Below are 15,443 nucleotides of genomic sequence, written 5' to 3' on the forward strand. Positions count from 1 at the left end.
CGAGAGAGCTGTAGCGTTCCACGTTGCACCTGTATGCCTATCTAACTATACATATATATATATATACCGACAATCTGCTGAGGAAAGAATGGTTGCATTTTGCATCCTTTGTACCTAGCCTAGGTAGCTATCTGTCAATACGAAAGCCGCAACTATGAATCCCGCCCCATCGGTAGCACCACGTGTTTTCCGGGGCCCCCGGAGCGCTATTGTGACGGGGTCAGGCCAGGGTATAGGCAAAGCGATCGCCTTGCGCCTGGCCGCGGACGGCTACGACGTGTGCATCAATGATATCAGTGCCAACTGGCAGAGCTGCGAGGAGGTGGCCAAAGAGATCCAAGGGATGGGGAGGCGTTCCTGCGTCGCCATTGCCGATGTCTCCAAGCGAGACGAGGTGGCACAAATGGTGCAGATGAGCGTCAAGGAGCTGGGTCCTCTGAAGACCATGTAAGTCGCTGCTGATGGAGACTGCTGCTGCTGCTGCTATTTCCCCTTCCCCCTAGCATCCACTCCCTCTTTCGACAACCATATTCGTTTTACACCACTAAAGTGTGAGCCCCGATAACTTACACATAGTCACTAACACACCTCTGCCCAAAACCCCAGGGTCGCCAACGCCGGCATCACCCTCGTCAAGCCGATCCTGTCAGCGACCCCCGCCGACTTCGAGCGCCTGCTGGCCGTCAACGTGCTCGGGGTGGACCACTGCTTCGCCGAGGCGGCGCGGCAGCTGGTGGCGCAGGGCACCTGCGCGGCCGACGACCCGGGCAAGCTGGTGGCGGCGGCCTCGATCGCGGGCTTCCGGCCCATGGCGCTGCTGGGCCACTACTCGGCGACCAAGTGGGCCGTGCGCGGGCTCACGCACGCCTACGCCGTCGAGTGCGCGCGCCACCATGTCACGGCCAACGCTTACGCGCCGGGCATCGTGGGTACGGGGATGTGGGACTTGATCGACGCCGGCCTAGCGAAATCGGCGGAGGAGGTGGAGGAGGAGAAGGAGGAGGAAGACGGCGGCAGCGGCGCCAAGAAGGAGAAGGAGAAGCTCGAGAAGGGCGATGTGATGCGTCGGTACGCCAGGGAGGGGAGCGTACTGGGGCGCGTCAGCGAGCCCGAGGACGTGGCTAAGCTCGTGAGCTTCCTGGCGAGCCCGGACAGTGATTTTGTTACGGGGCAGACGCAGATCGTGGATGGGGGGATGGTGTTTACTTAGTATTCATTCTCTCGACGGTTGTTAACTCTGATGATGGCCTGCTACCATTACTCTTGCTTACCTATCATACTGCTATTCTCATCTTGCCCTGTCGCTGTGTACAAATGACTTACTTACATGTCCAACATCCCATGCAGCAGAGAAGCCGCTCCGTCCGACAGGAGACAGACAAAAGCAATCCTATTGGAAGAGATAAGGCTTCCCCTTCCGCAGGGCTCCCCCAAGGAGGATCCTCTAACCTCCTTTCTTGGGCTGCCACCTTCTTAGCAATTTCTGTGTCTACAAACACATTGAGTATGTATGCGGCCTACGAAGTGTAGGTAACACAAGGACTTGATGGAAGAAGCAATCATGCCCACGTTTCTTTTCACACCAGAGAAGGATGAGATTGAAGTTCCAGAAGGAGAGCCTGGAGACCTTACCTTTCTTTGATACACCCACAAAGTTTGAGCATAGCACCGGAGCAATGCAAAAGCTCTAGAAAGAACCGGCGTCCTGCAAGTTCGGAAACTATCGGTCCTCAACAGTGGGCAAAAGCAGAAGCAGAATTACCAAAAGAGGGCAATTTGATGTCAATACCAGGCCAATCGGGAGCCAGAACGAAGTGATTATGCCAAGCAACACAGCAGTGTAGCAAGCTGGAGTCAACTTTGAGTCCTGTGTGGTTCCAGAGTCACATCCGCGACCCCGATATGATGTAGCATTCACCAATACCACCATACCGTATCGCTGCTTTCGGTGTCGTTGCTGAAGAATGTGATACTTCTCTCGGCCGATACTCACTGACCGTACGTAGAAGAGAAAGTCTCGAAGCAGACAGGAGGGGCGGGCAGTCCGAGCGTACTTTTCGATAGTGTTGCTGCTGTGCCGCTCATGGCACTGCAGTCTGCAATCTGCAGAGTAGTTATGTTTCTTTTTTCGCCGTCTTATCGTGTTCATAGTGGTGATGTATGTTTCGGATATACCGCCGGGATTGACCGTAGAATCCCTCCTCTTCACTTCCCATACCTACGGGCAGGCACAGCATCATCAACCTGACTCCCAGATTCGGGTTTGGATCCCGAGTTCGAGACTCCAGGTTCCATTTCAGACTTCTGATTCTCCGGAATAGGCAGGAGAGAGGGCACGAACAGAGAAAACGAAGGGTGAATGTGGTTGTGGACACACACACACACACACACACACCCACACCGTGGTGCTTCCGGCTCCTCCTCCCAATCCACGGGTAAATGCAGCGGGACCAGGGGGCGAACCCGGCCTATCTATATCTACCGTGCATCCCTTTTTTCCCTCCCCCTCAATAGGTGGCGCATCATATAGTACTAAAAATAGACACCGGGATGTGATGGTGGATGGAACAGAACACCCCAACGTTCCCCCTCAGCAGGGAAAAAGCGAAGAAAAATCAAGAAGAAAAAAGGAAATTGGGGAAATTGTGGTGTTGGTGTCCCAGGCTCCCAGTGCAAGCAAGGGGAGGTACGAGAGGCCATCCCTTCGTTATGCATACATGGATGCTTTTTTTTGCCAGATTCTCACGATACCACCATCGTACGTGAGGTGAGGGTGTGATGAGCCAAGCCTTTTAGGTTATCTAGCAACCGGGACAACTACCCCTACCATTATTCGGACCTGACGGCCGCATTGGTAAAGGGGTATCGGAAGGCATGCAATTCTAGCGGCCACCTGCCATGTGCCAATGAACGATAATCTTGCTGGCGTGTGGGCAGCGAAGCAACATGATAGATATATCGGCAGTCTAAGTATATATCAGGCGATTAGTCCCGCCCCTTTTCCTTTGCTCGTGCCTGGATCCATTCCGGCGACAGGATCTTATCAAGAGACGAGACAACGGTAATAAGTTAAGACAAGATAGAGAGCATCACCACTACCCGCGCACGCCAGCCTCGTTCTTCAGCTGTTGCTACCTCTCTTGTCTCACCAACTACACACCACCTCGTCCTAGAGGTCCTATTTTAAAACCTGTAGTAATATAGAGGGTGGGTTTCTCCCAAGGTTTTTGCCCTACGTTCATCAATAATTATATATCCAAAATCTACCAGCCAGCCCACTTCACAATGGTAGTCCTACGAGCTACCGCTTTCTTGGCACTGCTCTCACTCACCAGCGCCGCCGTCGCCGCACAGGCGCGGGACCTACAAGTCCTCCACGAGGAACCATACGCCAACAACTCCACGATAGTCTGGTACGCTGCTTCTTCCGGCGACACATCAGCCCCGCCGCAACAGCAGCCGCACTCGCGACTCACCCGACGAGCCACCACCGCCTGCGGCGACAACCTCGTGACCTGCACCTCCAAAGCGCTGGCGCGGGCCGACACGTGCTCCGGCCTCTTCGGGTACCTGACCGACAAGAAGGCGACGGTGCCGCCGCGCGACAGCGTGGCCGTGTGCTGGGTTGACCCCAACGTCGCACCCGCCGACAACGAGGGCAGCAGCAACGACAACCAGTGCTGCACGGCCTGGCGCGAGTGGAGCAACGGCATATTCCTGGGGTATTTGCTGGGCGCCGCCACAAAAACCTGGGACCAGTGCAAGACGGGCAACGGGCTCGTGGGCGGCGTCACCAACGAGGTCAACCTGGACGGGATATGCCAATCGCAGTGCCTGGGAAATACGCGCGACTGTTTCTAAGAAGCAAATCGAGTCAGTGTCAACAGAGGGGAATGATGGAAAATCAATGGGCTGGATGGATCGTGAGGAGCAATCCTGGGCTTGTTAGGTCTCCTGTATAATGCAATGCGGTCTCAAGACACACGTGGGTAGCGAGCGGCGTATAAAAGCAGATGTATGTCCCATTACGCGGAGTCTTCGTGAGTCTCATGATAATGTCTATCTAAATCATCAAGTCCCTGAATGCAAGTTCCTGGCCAAAAAGTGCATGCATTGCTGTCTTTGTGGCAGCATAGCATAGCGCTCATGTAACGCCTTTTTCGGTATTTCCGCATCTAGCTTGACGGGGGAGGGCTGCCAGGTCCTCGTCCGGCGCCACCGGCACCACCGGGACCGCCCATGAAGTTCTTTGCCATGTCGGCAATGTTGGGGTCGTTCATCAGGGTGCCAATATCCGGCATGCCGCCTCCTGATCCGAATTGGTTGGCCATCTCGCGGAGGCGCGGGTTGCTCATCAAGTTGCTCATCATGTCGGGGTTCGACATCATGTTCTGTGCCATCTGTGCGAACATGGGGTTGCTCATAATGCTGGAGAGATCGGGTATACCGCCGCCGCCGCCGCCACCACCACCACCTCCGAGCATGCTGGCAAGGCTGGAGAAATCAGGTGCGCCATCAGCCCCACCGCGAGCACTGGGTGCACTGGCATCGGGATTCTCTTGCTCGAGCTCCTCGACACGCTTCTTGGCCGTCTCGAAGCCCTTCTTCATGGCATCAGAGCCACCGTTACCTTCGTGCTCAATGCCGTGCTTGTAGGCCTCCATGCTGCCCTTGGCATCGCCCAGGGCGAACCGGGCCAGTCCAAGACGGGACCAAGCCTTGGTGTACTTGGGGTCGACCTCGACAGCGGCCTCGGCATCGGCGCGCGCTGACTCGTGGTCCCGAGCGGCCGAGTAGGCGGCCGCTCGGTTGGAGAGGAAGATGGCATTGCCGGGGTGCAGAGCCAGAGCCTGGGTGTAGAAGTCAATGGCGGTCGGGTAGTCCTTGGAAGCCATGGCACGGTTGCCCTGGCCCTTGAGCTCCTCGGCCTTCTTCTTGTCGTCTTCGGAGGGAGTCTTGGGGCCGGACGCGGAAGCAGGGCCGGTTGATGCGCCCGACGGGGCAGCAGCAGCAGCAGCAGGATTCGTGCCGCTTTGCAGCTTCTCGTAGACACTGTAGATCTTGAGCAGATTCTGGGTGCCGACAGCCTCCTTCACGGCCTCCTGGGAGGTGGGGTCGACCTTGAAGGACTCGGCGATGCAGTTGACGGCGACATCGATGGAGTCTTTGTCATCGACGCTCAGTGTGCCATCTTCTGTTGACGTGGAGAGGAAGTCGCAGACAGCGAGAGCAAGGCGCTGCTTGGAAGTCAAAGTGGACGCCTGCGAGGCAACATGTTAGGCTATATGGTCAAAGACATTCGTGATGTAATAATACAACAGAAGGAGGGGCAGAAAGTTCGACAGTGCTCACTCACCATGTTGCTGATCCAAACCGGGTTGGCCTGTCGCTACAGTGATGCTGGAAGGCTGCGATTCGCAACACTAGACGCAGGAGAAGTGTTGGCGCAAAACTCGATTTGGCAGTCACAGCTCGAAAGAACGTTGATATTTTACGAGTTTGGAATCCCGTCGCTAATGAGATTCGTGGAGGTTCCAGAACATTTGGCTCGAATCGGGGGCGACTCCAGGCCAGCCAAGGCCTAAAGTTGCATGTACCTCAGGCGTCTATCTTTCTGCGTCCGGGCGGTGAATAGCGGGGCGTTACATGTAGCGTAGCAGGTGGCAGAAGAAGAGGCGGGGTTAATCCTGACTCAACACCACCCGCCAGCCCGCATCTCAACGTGGGATGAACCACTGTCACATGAATAGACAAATAAACACAAAGAGAAGAAGAGAACCCGTGATACGACCAAAAGCTGAGATTACATGCTATTTGCTGTATTAGTCGGCTCTTTCCCTCAGACCAGAAAGGATATGTCGAGCTACTATGTGGTGCTGCTAACAGATACAAACCCAACCAAGCATAACATAGCAGCTAAGAACCTCAGTCATCTCACCGTGCCTCCAGCGTAATTGAAACAGGGTATCTTCCTATTGCTCTCCTCATATCATGCCGAATCTCTAAAGCCTCCAGTATACACAATGACCCCAAGGTAAAACAAAAACTAGGCAAACCGTGGCAGTGTAGGGTAATAATGGTAAAGCGTTGTCATCTTCATGACTACTTGGCTGACGAAGGCTTTGCTGCTACAGTCTCCGATCGTCTCCGGGTATTCGACGGGTGGCGGCGACCTCGGCCACGAGTGCCGCCTCTCTGGTGGTTACGGCTCTGCGAACCTCTTCCTCGGTTGCTAGATGCCGCATCTTGCTGTTGGCCATTCATGTTGCTTTGGCCGACATCGCCACGGGCACTGGCGTTTTGGGCTGTGCTTGGTTGCATTGGGCGCACATCGACATGGGCACCGACAATTTGGGCCGTGCCTGTTTGGAGTGGCGTCTTCTTGAGAGGTGGCTCACTCTTGGTGGGTGTAGGGGTAGAGGGAGTGTTTGGCGGCTGTTCGGGAACAGGATCCGATACAGACCGAGAAGTATCCTGAGGCTCAGGCCGGCGATAACCCGGGGCCATTTGCACATCCGGGCTTCCATCCATCTGCTTGAGATCTGCATGCTCTGCAGTTGCTTGTTCCGGCTCGTTGTGGACATGGTCGCCGGAAGAGGTGATGTCGAAAATAGGCGTGGTTACAGTATGGGATTGCTTGTCAGCTGCAGCTTGGACGTCATCAGCCCAGCTGCAGCGGTCAACCGTTGCAACGTGGCGGACTGGCGTGGCACCTGATCGGGGGGTGAACTCGGGTGCTCCCGGATTAAGCTTCGAGCCCTGTAACAAAAGTAAGAGTCAGCGTCAGTCAAAAAATCAATCTTGATCTTTCGACTGATCTACCTCTTTCTTATGTCCACGAGGGGTCTTGTCAGCTTGGTCGTTGGCCTGGCTATCCTTGGGGGTCGTGTCTAACTTCGGTGTGTCGATCGGTCGTCGAAGCGGCGTGCTCACGGGTTTCTGACTTTTCAGCGGAGGTTGCTTGTCAGAGTCGGATGCGTGTTGTGAAGTATCTGATGCCGCAGACTTGATCTGTTGGTTAGTTCCGTCTTGGTGTTCAGAGTCCTTGGACTCCTTGAGCTCCTTTGGGTTGGCGAATATCTGTTTCGACCAAAGCTCGGCGTATTTCCCCTTTCTCTCCAGCAGCTCTTCATGGCTCCCTTGCTCGGAGATCTCCCCGTCTGAAACTACGAAGATGGTATTGGCATTCATAACCGTCGAGAGACGATGGCTGTGCATTCGATCAGCTAGTGTCAGCCAAGAGAAGATGGAGACTACTCACGCAACGATAAAGGTTGTTCGTCCTTCGCATAGGGCATGCAAACCGCCCTGGATCTTCTGCTCCGTCTCTGTGTCGACGGAGCTGGTAGCCTCATCGAGAAGCACAATATCGGGGCGCTTCAGGATTGCACGGGCAATGGCGATCCTTTGCAGCTCACCACCCGAGAGCTTGCTATTTCATCATCAGCAAGGGACCGGCAACGAACATGGTGATGACAATGTGGTAGCTTACACTCCTCTCTCCCCCACTCTGGTCTTGTAGCCTTCACTGAAGCCCATGATATGGTCATGGATAGCAGCAGCTTTGCATGCTTCATATATCTCCTCATCACTTGCGGTATGGCGAGCATATCGAATGTTGTTGATGATAGTGTCATCAAAAAGTATCGGAGATTGAGGGACGATACCCATGCTTTGGCGAAGACTGGGGTACATCCAATCAGTACACCGTATTCCAACTTTCAAGTTTACCGTGCTAGTACCAAAGCAAAGAAACAAGCGTACCTTGAAAGTTGGACGTCACGAATGTCTTGTCCGTCAATCAAGATCGACCCGGAATTGACATCGTAAAATCGGTCGAGAAGCTTGAGGATCGTCGACTTGCCGGCGCCAGTAGCTCCGACAAATGCTGCTGAAGAGCCGGGAGGCACGACCAACTTCACACCCTTCAAGATGTCCTTCTTCTTGTCGTAACTGAAGCTGACGTTGCGGAACTCAACCTTGGCACCCCTGAGATTGATTGGCTTGGCGTCTGGTTTGTCGACAATTGTTGCCTTTGCTTGCATCACCTCTAAAAGCCGCTCAGCATAGACCAAGTCCTGGCTGATACTCTTTCCCAGAGTGGCAAAGAAATGAAGCGGGGAGGTAAGCTGGGCCCAGTATGTCAAGAACATGACGAAATCACCAGCTGTAGCCTGCCCATGCCTCACCTGGTACACGGCTAGGAACGCACCAGCGAGCAGCCCACACAGCAGTATCAGGAACTGAAAGGCATGGCCAACGTAATAGCCAGAGAACAGCATCTTGAGTGACGAGACCTTGGAGTTGATGGCGGCCGCGTATCGATCCTCCTCGTAAGGTATCTGGTTGAAGGCGCTAACAGTATGCCAACCTTGAATACCGGCCTGTCTCACATAGTGTTCTTCAAAGTATCTAACAGAATATTAGCATTATCACCTACATTGGGTCATTCAGCAGGTTTCGTACGTCTTGACCATTTTATTTCTTCTATCCTTGAACATGCGAACGATGTACGTTGCTGCCTGGATGAATGCCACACCAGTCGCTATCGTGATGAAACCTTCATAGGCGCCGAACTTTACCGACAAGTAGACAAATGCCACCACCAGGTCCACGACCATCGGCAACGCCTGGAAACAAATGGATTCCAGCATGTTAGAGATGTGGTGCCCGCTCGATATGGCCAAGATCAGATCCGAAGAACTCTGGCTGTCATGAAAATCAGAGGAAAGCCTCATGACGTGGGAATAGGCAGCGTTTGAGAGGGCCTCAATTGCATAGTAGTCGACAGGAAGCCAGAGGATGTTGCGGAGCAGGCTAATACCAGCCTCGGACGATGCTAGTTTCAAGCTGGCAAAGATGACCACCTCGATCCAGGGGTTACGACCGGCTTCTTTTCCGCTCAGAGTGTCCATGACAATGCCCAACTGCCGTGGGATGAGAACATTCACTACGTTGCCGAGTAGAAGGCACAATCCCACAAGAGCCGCGTGAAACTGGAGGCGGCGGTTACCAACCGGCCAGACATAGGGGAAGAACACGAGAAACCCCTTCGCATAGGCGACCCAGCTGCCTTCACTCTTCAGGCGCTTCTCCACCTTCTCATGCGCCTCTCGCTCTTGACGCTCCCACGGGGATTCACCGTCGCTTGGCGAGTTCGCAGCCTCGGTATTGGTGGTCTGTGTATTGGTGGCTTCGGTGTTCCCTTCCGAGTTGGTACCATAACCGCTGTCGCCCGAGTAGTTGCCCTCAGTTGGCCTGTCGCCAGACTTGGGCAGAAGAGGATTGCTCTCATCGTCTTTATCAGTTTCCTCTGGCCTAGCACGCCAGACGAAGTATACGAGGACAGTAAGGGCGAGGACGAAGTAGCGAGCAGCAGCAATCGCCACATTGAGCCACAAATGAATACTGGAGTGGCCAGGCTTTTGAACAGTGGAAAGGATGGTGATTGCTGCAATAGCTGGTTCGGCTACCAACGCGATGAACCAGGAGCCGTAGAACGGAAACCAGACAATGCCGGATGCGCCACTGCCTAGGGCCGTCTGCTGGATACCAAATACCAGCATGCATGACAGCAAGCCAACAATAGCATCCGGGGCTGGCCAAACCTGTTGAATGATGGCCTCGACCACCTCAGCGACGAGTTGGACTAGGTAAAGGAAGTCGAATAACAACAGCAGGCCAACTATGCTTCTTGGCCGCTTATGTTGAGGATTGGGCGAGTCGGAAGTGGTCTGGAGCGTGCAAGCCGCAACCGCAGACGTGATAGCGAAGTATGCGAAGACCACCGTCGGGTAGATGTAGTGAAGGCTGGCCAGCAGCCGGTGATGCGAGGTATCTCCCATGCTAGCGAGTGCCTGCAACAAACGAGATGGAAATCGTATGAATTGCTACAGGAACGGATATACCGGGGTGTTGGGATGGGGTTCCCTTGCGTGCTTGGAATCTTGGTGTAGAGTTCAGGACTGAATTCCGGTTTGCTGGATTGTAAAGGTGAATTAGATACGTGTAGACACCATACCGTTGCCAGGTATGAGTTAAAGCTGGGGTTCCTGAAAAAGAAAAAGAGAACAGAAGAGAACGAAGACAAGGCGTGCTTGAAGGAGAGTGGGTGATGAAGACCAATGTGTGGGATGAAGATGTGTTGGGGACTTCGCGGAGGTGCTGCCGTCTGCTGTATGTATGGCCGAATGTAATGTAATGGATTGGATTCTCTGGCTGGGCGGGAGTTTGGAACAGTACGTGACTGACGCACTTGGCTTTCGGGCAGCGACGATGGGTTTTACGTTGAAGCAGGAAGGAGAGACAGCATACGCGCACTTCACCATGCGTCCAACCTGGTGCAAGAGTCAAAGACATTTTGATATATTGGCCTCCCGGAGTCGCCTGCCCTTCCCAGTACATCTTAGTAAGTAGAAGTGGCAGTGCGCAAAGAATGGATGACTCCTAGGCCTGGTGGAAGCTGCAGGCAAACATCCATAGGTTATGTAACTTAGAGTGTATAAGTCGATTGCACGAGTACAACCCTTGAGGAGGAGGCAAGGTAAGGCAGGGGCAAAAATTAGGGCGAGGCGAGGCGAGGTAAGGCAAGCACGGGGGAGGTACGAGGGCAGGTACTGCCGAATGTTAGGTAGAAATCTGAGCCTATGCCCTGCTGCACGGCCTGGACTCTCTTTCCATTGGATCAAGTACGGGGCAAATCGAGCAAAATCCTGGATTTTGTGAACCAAACCAGTCCAATACAGCGCAGTGGCAGAAGGTGTTTTGATAGGATGGAAGGGGCGCAGGGGAGGAGTACCAGACCTCCTTTATGAAGCGGATTCATTGAATCAAGTTTGCACAGGACGGGTCTAACACAGTATAGAGAGAGAGAGGCGTACTTACAATTGATCTTACTTAGAAAGGCTACCAGACTTACACAGATAGTCCAAGAAACTCCTGCCTAGGTTGGATTCTGAATAATTACCTATAGAACGAATTGGAATTAGTACATATCGGCCAGAGATCTCCACAGCTTCAGCTTCAGCTAATTATCTTGGGTATGATTTGGACATGGAAGATAAGCTGATTGATTTAGTTTCAGAGGGGAATTTCTTTAGCATCTCTTAGCCAGGTGTTGGCTGCTTCTGATATTCCCTAGTTGGGTAACTGGAGACTCCAGGCAGCCAGTGGCAATGCATCGGCTCATACGTACATGTAGGTAATAGAACAGGCGAATAACAGTCCCCCATTGACAGCCTCGTTTGGTTCAAGTATCAAAAAGAGGTAAGCAAGCAAGTATGACAGCCAGCTGACTCTTCAGCCTCGATGTATCGTAAGTAAGACGATGCAGATGACGACGATGCTGAGCAAGTGCACGCTCGGTGAGGGCGCACTTGTGGTTCTGTGGGAGGCCACCTCGGGGTTTTGATGTGTTGTCGTCAGCTTACAGGATCTTGTAGAAGATCAGGATGGCGACGCAAGGACCTCTACCTTCACAGGAAACAAACAGCGTAACCTTGGTGAACATCGCTTTCAAGCTTCATCTTCCAGAGTCGGACAGGCAGGCAGGCAGGCAGACAGGCTTCCGGAGAACCTCTAAAGTAAGAACATGGACCGGCTAGTCTGTCCTGTTTCGCTTACACAAGCGCGACAAAGGGTTCGTTTGCTGAGGTCCCTTGACAGATCCGGCATCGCACTAGAGCTGTCGTGTACTGACTGGCCAGGCTCACTCCAGCCAACATTTGGATTCTCCGAAGCGTCTGGAGATGGGGTTGCGTCCATACTACCCGCCCAGGATCACGACAAGGGCCACATTCCACCGTCTCACCGATCCCGTGTCTCGAGCTTTCACCATTTTCCTGGGGTGGCTCTCGGGAGAACGGCCAGGCCAATGATGGGCACCCATATCCCGGTCGTCACGATATGTAATGCCGTGGCTTCTGCATTGGTCTGCTAGCCCTGCACTCGTTTGGTCTCATTCATTGCCTATTCCGTACACGCCAAGGCGTGCTAACCGAAAGGCATTCAATATCAGCCATCCGGTCCCCAGATCTTTCGTTTTTCGACAGGCCCGATTCCCGTGGGTTCCTATTCGCCAGCTGCCGGCGTATACTTTGGCAATGTCTCGGGTTTGTGTGGGATTCTGCTCGTAATGCAGCCGCCTCGCAGCGCAGGCACATTTGCGGGCGGCCTGGCGAGTGATGGCACGCACATTGATCTTTCAACGGAACCGATGGGAAGAGACATTGGTACGGCAAGCGGTATGTGTTGTCAGTGACTCAATGGTGCCTGGCGCATTGGACCGTCACATGGATGGCTGTCTGAAGTGGCGGATATTGATTGTCAGGTCTAATAGACGCACGCAAGGATAGGGTGGTGAATCCCCATCCCGGCCAATCAGTGGTCCACACCGGCTACACTAGATGCGTCCAAGCAGTCAGCTTCTTCCGAAACCGCCTCACCGTTATATTGTCAGCGCCATCAACAAGCCATGGCTTGCCGTTCAAATTTGCCAAATTGTGCAGTGTGGTGTCGTGAGGGTGTCGTGCCGGGCACGTATCAGGCGAGATGTTTCTTGCTGCTGCCAAGTGGTATCACTGACTACCCTGATCACCAGACCTTTGCCGCAGACGTGCAGATAAGTTCGGTTCGTTTCGTACACACAGACACAGTTGACATGGGGTCGGATTGCTGCTGACCACTTTCAAGGCGACCCTATCAAACACGTGGCGGTGAGACATGGCGACAACTTCATTTAGACTCCTCCGATTTGTACGACCACGATGCAGAGTTGTGCCCGTTACATGGTGTTTCAAGAAGAGACTTGGGGACAAAGAAGCGCTCCAGACATGTTAGCCGATGTGTTATAGGGATGGATGGATGTCGTGGACGCTGTTGGTTCGACTGCTGTTTGCCGTATTATTTCTTAGGCAGTGTTTAGGTTGTCTTGGTTGTGTATATTGGATACCAGGTTACCGATTCAGAAACCGATTGACAAGGATGGAAGAAAGTGGCGGGGCTTGCATCTATGAGAATGGAACCGCTCACCGTCTTCCCGCTTGTGGGGCCGTAGGTTCCAGAATCTCCGCCTCTCCTGCGCGAAAAATCAGGGGGGACGAGGAAATCCAGACTACCGGTAATCCGAGAGTACTTAAGGGAATACACACCAGTATCTATTTTGAGCATGGCATTCTGGTGCATACCTACAACTTGTATAAAGATGGCATAGCGGTCACGTCGGTGTGTGGCTCAGTTAATGTAGACACTCGTAGTACCTCCTCGCTTACTGCATAGACGAAGCGGACGTCGCTCCGAAACCGCGCGCGATTGCATGTTGTGTTGGGGGAAACTTGCATGGCCGTATCTCAAACTCAAACCAGCAGGATCAGGCTTCATGCGAATGGGCAGATCAGATCTCCCCGATGCTTCTCTCGGAGACATCGCAAAGCTGTGCTCCCGCAGTGTCTTATATTGAGAGATCTCACTTGTGACACGATTGATCACGACGCAAGGCCGCCCAATCCATACCCCAGCATTCAAAGTGCCATCATGCATACGTTATTGCCATATATTCCCACGGGCGGTATAACAACCTGCTCCCCCCCGTATGACCGGCTAGGCGCAGGGTTGCATTTGTAGCAGATTGATAGCTACCTCTCTTCTGAGAAAGAGTCGTTCTCATCTCAGGGCAAATGCTCACAGGATTAGCGAGCATATGTCACGGCCAAAGAGACTGCCACGCAGAGTGAGATCGCTGGATTGGTTCGTAGCATTGCCGCATAGCCAAGTAAAACGTACAATATTAACCCCGCCTAATGCTGAGCTGGCCACTTCTCGGCCGCACATTTATTAGTACCGCTAATAGGCCATGTTGTTTGGGCATCGTCGAGGCAATTGGGGGCTTAATCGGCCCTCTCTCTTCTGGCCACACTCCTAATCCTTCGATGGGGTCGGTTAATGGCTCTTCTATACTTCGTGTATAGAAAGAAGGCGTCTTTCAAGACGACAAAGAGGCAACCGCCGACTAAGCTTCTTCCCCATCTCTCCTGCAATAGGCCTGTAATAGGACCCTTGGAGGGTCTTGTGACCCATGGTTTCGGTAGTGACATTCGTAGCAGATTCCCTACGCTATATGATACGGTGGGCCAGAGCAGCGCACCAGCAAAGAAGTTAAACACAGAACTCAGTGAGCTGCTGGGATTAGCTCGCAGATCGGCTTGTGCCGGGCCATTCTGCGGCTCGCCAGCCCCTTCTTCTTCTTCTTCGCCGATGGCTAGATCGATTAAATCTGCCTCTTCTTCAGGGGCCACATGTGCATTGTCCACTTGCGGAGCTGGAACCTGCTCAGCAGTCTCTCCTTGCAAACTCCGACTCCTTGCTAGGGCAGCCTCTACTCTCCGGTCGACCATCTTGGCACAGGACCAGTAGGCTTGAAGGTAGAAAGCCTTGAGTGTGGGGAAAATAGCCATGACCTTCCGCGGTCCGGGCGGCCATAAAAGCAGGTCAGACTGATGCTCCACAAAGAACATGGCATACTGAAAGCAATGTCAGTGGTCTGAGCTTGAACGTGGCATAGTTTGGGATCTTACAATGACAGAGGTAGGCACAGTGACGAAGTTGCCCAGGTATAGCCTATTGAGGACCAGTGCAGGTGCTACCATTGTGAGACTGATACAGTGCATAATGTTTAGGTTGCCCTTAATAACCTTGGTGGCATCCTCTTCTTGCGGGATTAGAGCAGGCAACGCGGCCTTCACCTTGCCCATTGCGCTAGACCACCAGTTCTTATCCTTTGTATGACTCCTAAATGCGAAGCGAAGTGCCTGGTATCTCAGTATCAGCAGAGTACGTGGGCGCGCTAGCATAGGTTACTTGACGCCCAGAATCTCCTATGCGACGTTTCGGAACATTATACTTACTACCTCTGGGCCTGCGAAAATCTCCAAAGTATGCATGCCATAGTGAAAACTGCTTAAGAGTGCCGCTCCACCAAGGAAGGTAAGCAGCACGAACGGTGACATGTTGGAGAGGTAGCGCATGATGTCGTCGCTGAACTGCACTGCAGGGTCCCATTGGTCCAGCACCTGGATTGGTGACTGGCAGACGGGGCATTTGATATCCTTTCCTTGTGCCTCCAGATCGGCGACCCATGCAAGCATACACTGCTGATGTCCTTCCAGTGAGCATGTGCAGGGCGTCACCCAATCGGCGGGTAGATTTTGGGGGGGCTCATCGTCGAGGCATATGAAGCACCTGTGTACGTCATTTGGTTCACCTTGCGCTGGAGATGGCGTCGCGGATGGTTCAACATTCGAGGTCTCGCGGTTATCTGGGATCTGAGGCGCGGGTGCTGCCTCTTCAGATGCTATGTCGTCGTTTTGGATTTGGGACGTGGAAGCAAAATTGTCGAATGTTGTCGCGTCGCCCGGGGCGTGGGAGATCGGGGATGGCGGGGAGGCCAT

The 15,443-nt window shown here is 53.5% G+C and overlaps 5 protein-coding genes across 5 annotated transcripts; 1 reads left to right on the top strand and 4 right to left on the bottom strand.

Annotated features, from left to right (window-relative positions):
- Nucleotides 1-154: 154 nt before the first annotated feature.
- On the top strand, nucleotides 155-1,210 carry PG994_012112 (acetoin reductase; the record flags this gene model as incomplete). Its single annotated transcript, XM_066863521.1, has 2 exons — nucleotides 155-447; nucleotides 607-1,210. The coding sequence occupies 2 exons, from the start codon at nucleotides 155-157 to the stop codon at nucleotides 1,208-1,210; spliced, it is 897 nt and encodes a 298-aa protein (XP_066712631.1).
- Nucleotides 1,211-3,438: 2,228 nt separating this feature from the next.
- Nucleotides 3,439-4,051, bottom strand: PG994_012113 (uncharacterized protein; the record flags this gene model as incomplete). The annotated part of the gene is made up of 2 exons (XM_066863522.1): nucleotides 3,439-3,936; nucleotides 3,986-4,051. The coding sequence occupies 2 exons, from the start codon at nucleotides 4,049-4,051 to the stop codon at nucleotides 3,439-3,441; spliced, it is 564 nt and encodes a 187-aa protein (XP_066712632.1).
- Nucleotides 4,052-4,175: 124 nt separating this feature from the next.
- On the bottom strand, nucleotides 4,176-5,359 carry PG994_012114 (uncharacterized protein; the record flags this gene model as incomplete). The annotated part of the gene is made up of 2 exons (XM_066863523.1): nucleotides 4,176-5,261; nucleotides 5,357-5,359. 2 exons carry the CDS (start codon nucleotides 5,357-5,359, stop codon nucleotides 4,176-4,178), a joined length of 1,089 nt encoding a protein of 362 aa, XP_066712633.1.
- Nucleotides 5,360-6,102: 743 nt separating this feature from the next.
- Nucleotides 6,103-9,845, bottom strand: PG994_012115 (uncharacterized protein; the record flags this gene model as incomplete). The annotated part of the gene is made up of 6 exons (XM_066863524.1): nucleotides 6,103-6,759; nucleotides 6,823-7,210; nucleotides 7,262-7,432; nucleotides 7,493-7,684; nucleotides 7,765-8,412; nucleotides 8,467-9,845. 6 exons carry the CDS (start codon nucleotides 9,843-9,845, stop codon nucleotides 6,103-6,105), a joined length of 3,435 nt encoding a protein of 1,144 aa, XP_066712634.1.
- Nucleotides 9,846-13,883: 4,038 nt separating this feature from the next.
- PG994_012116 (uncharacterized protein) lies at nucleotides 13,884-15,443 on the bottom strand (the record flags this gene model as incomplete). The annotated part of the gene is made up of 3 exons (XM_066863525.1): nucleotides 13,884-14,516; nucleotides 14,571-14,804; nucleotides 14,901-15,443. The coding sequence occupies 3 exons, from the start codon at nucleotides 15,441-15,443 to the stop codon at nucleotides 13,884-13,886; spliced, it is 1,410 nt and encodes a 469-aa protein (XP_066712635.1).

Source organism: Apiospora phragmitis, assembly GCF_038363925.1.
Source record: "Apiospora phragmitis strain CBS 135458 chromosome Unknown utg000010l:1.0-9815664.0:1.0-9183399.0, whole genome shotgun sequence".
NCBI lineage: Eukaryota > Fungi > Ascomycota > Sordariomycetes > Amphisphaeriales > Apiosporaceae > Apiospora > Apiospora phragmitis.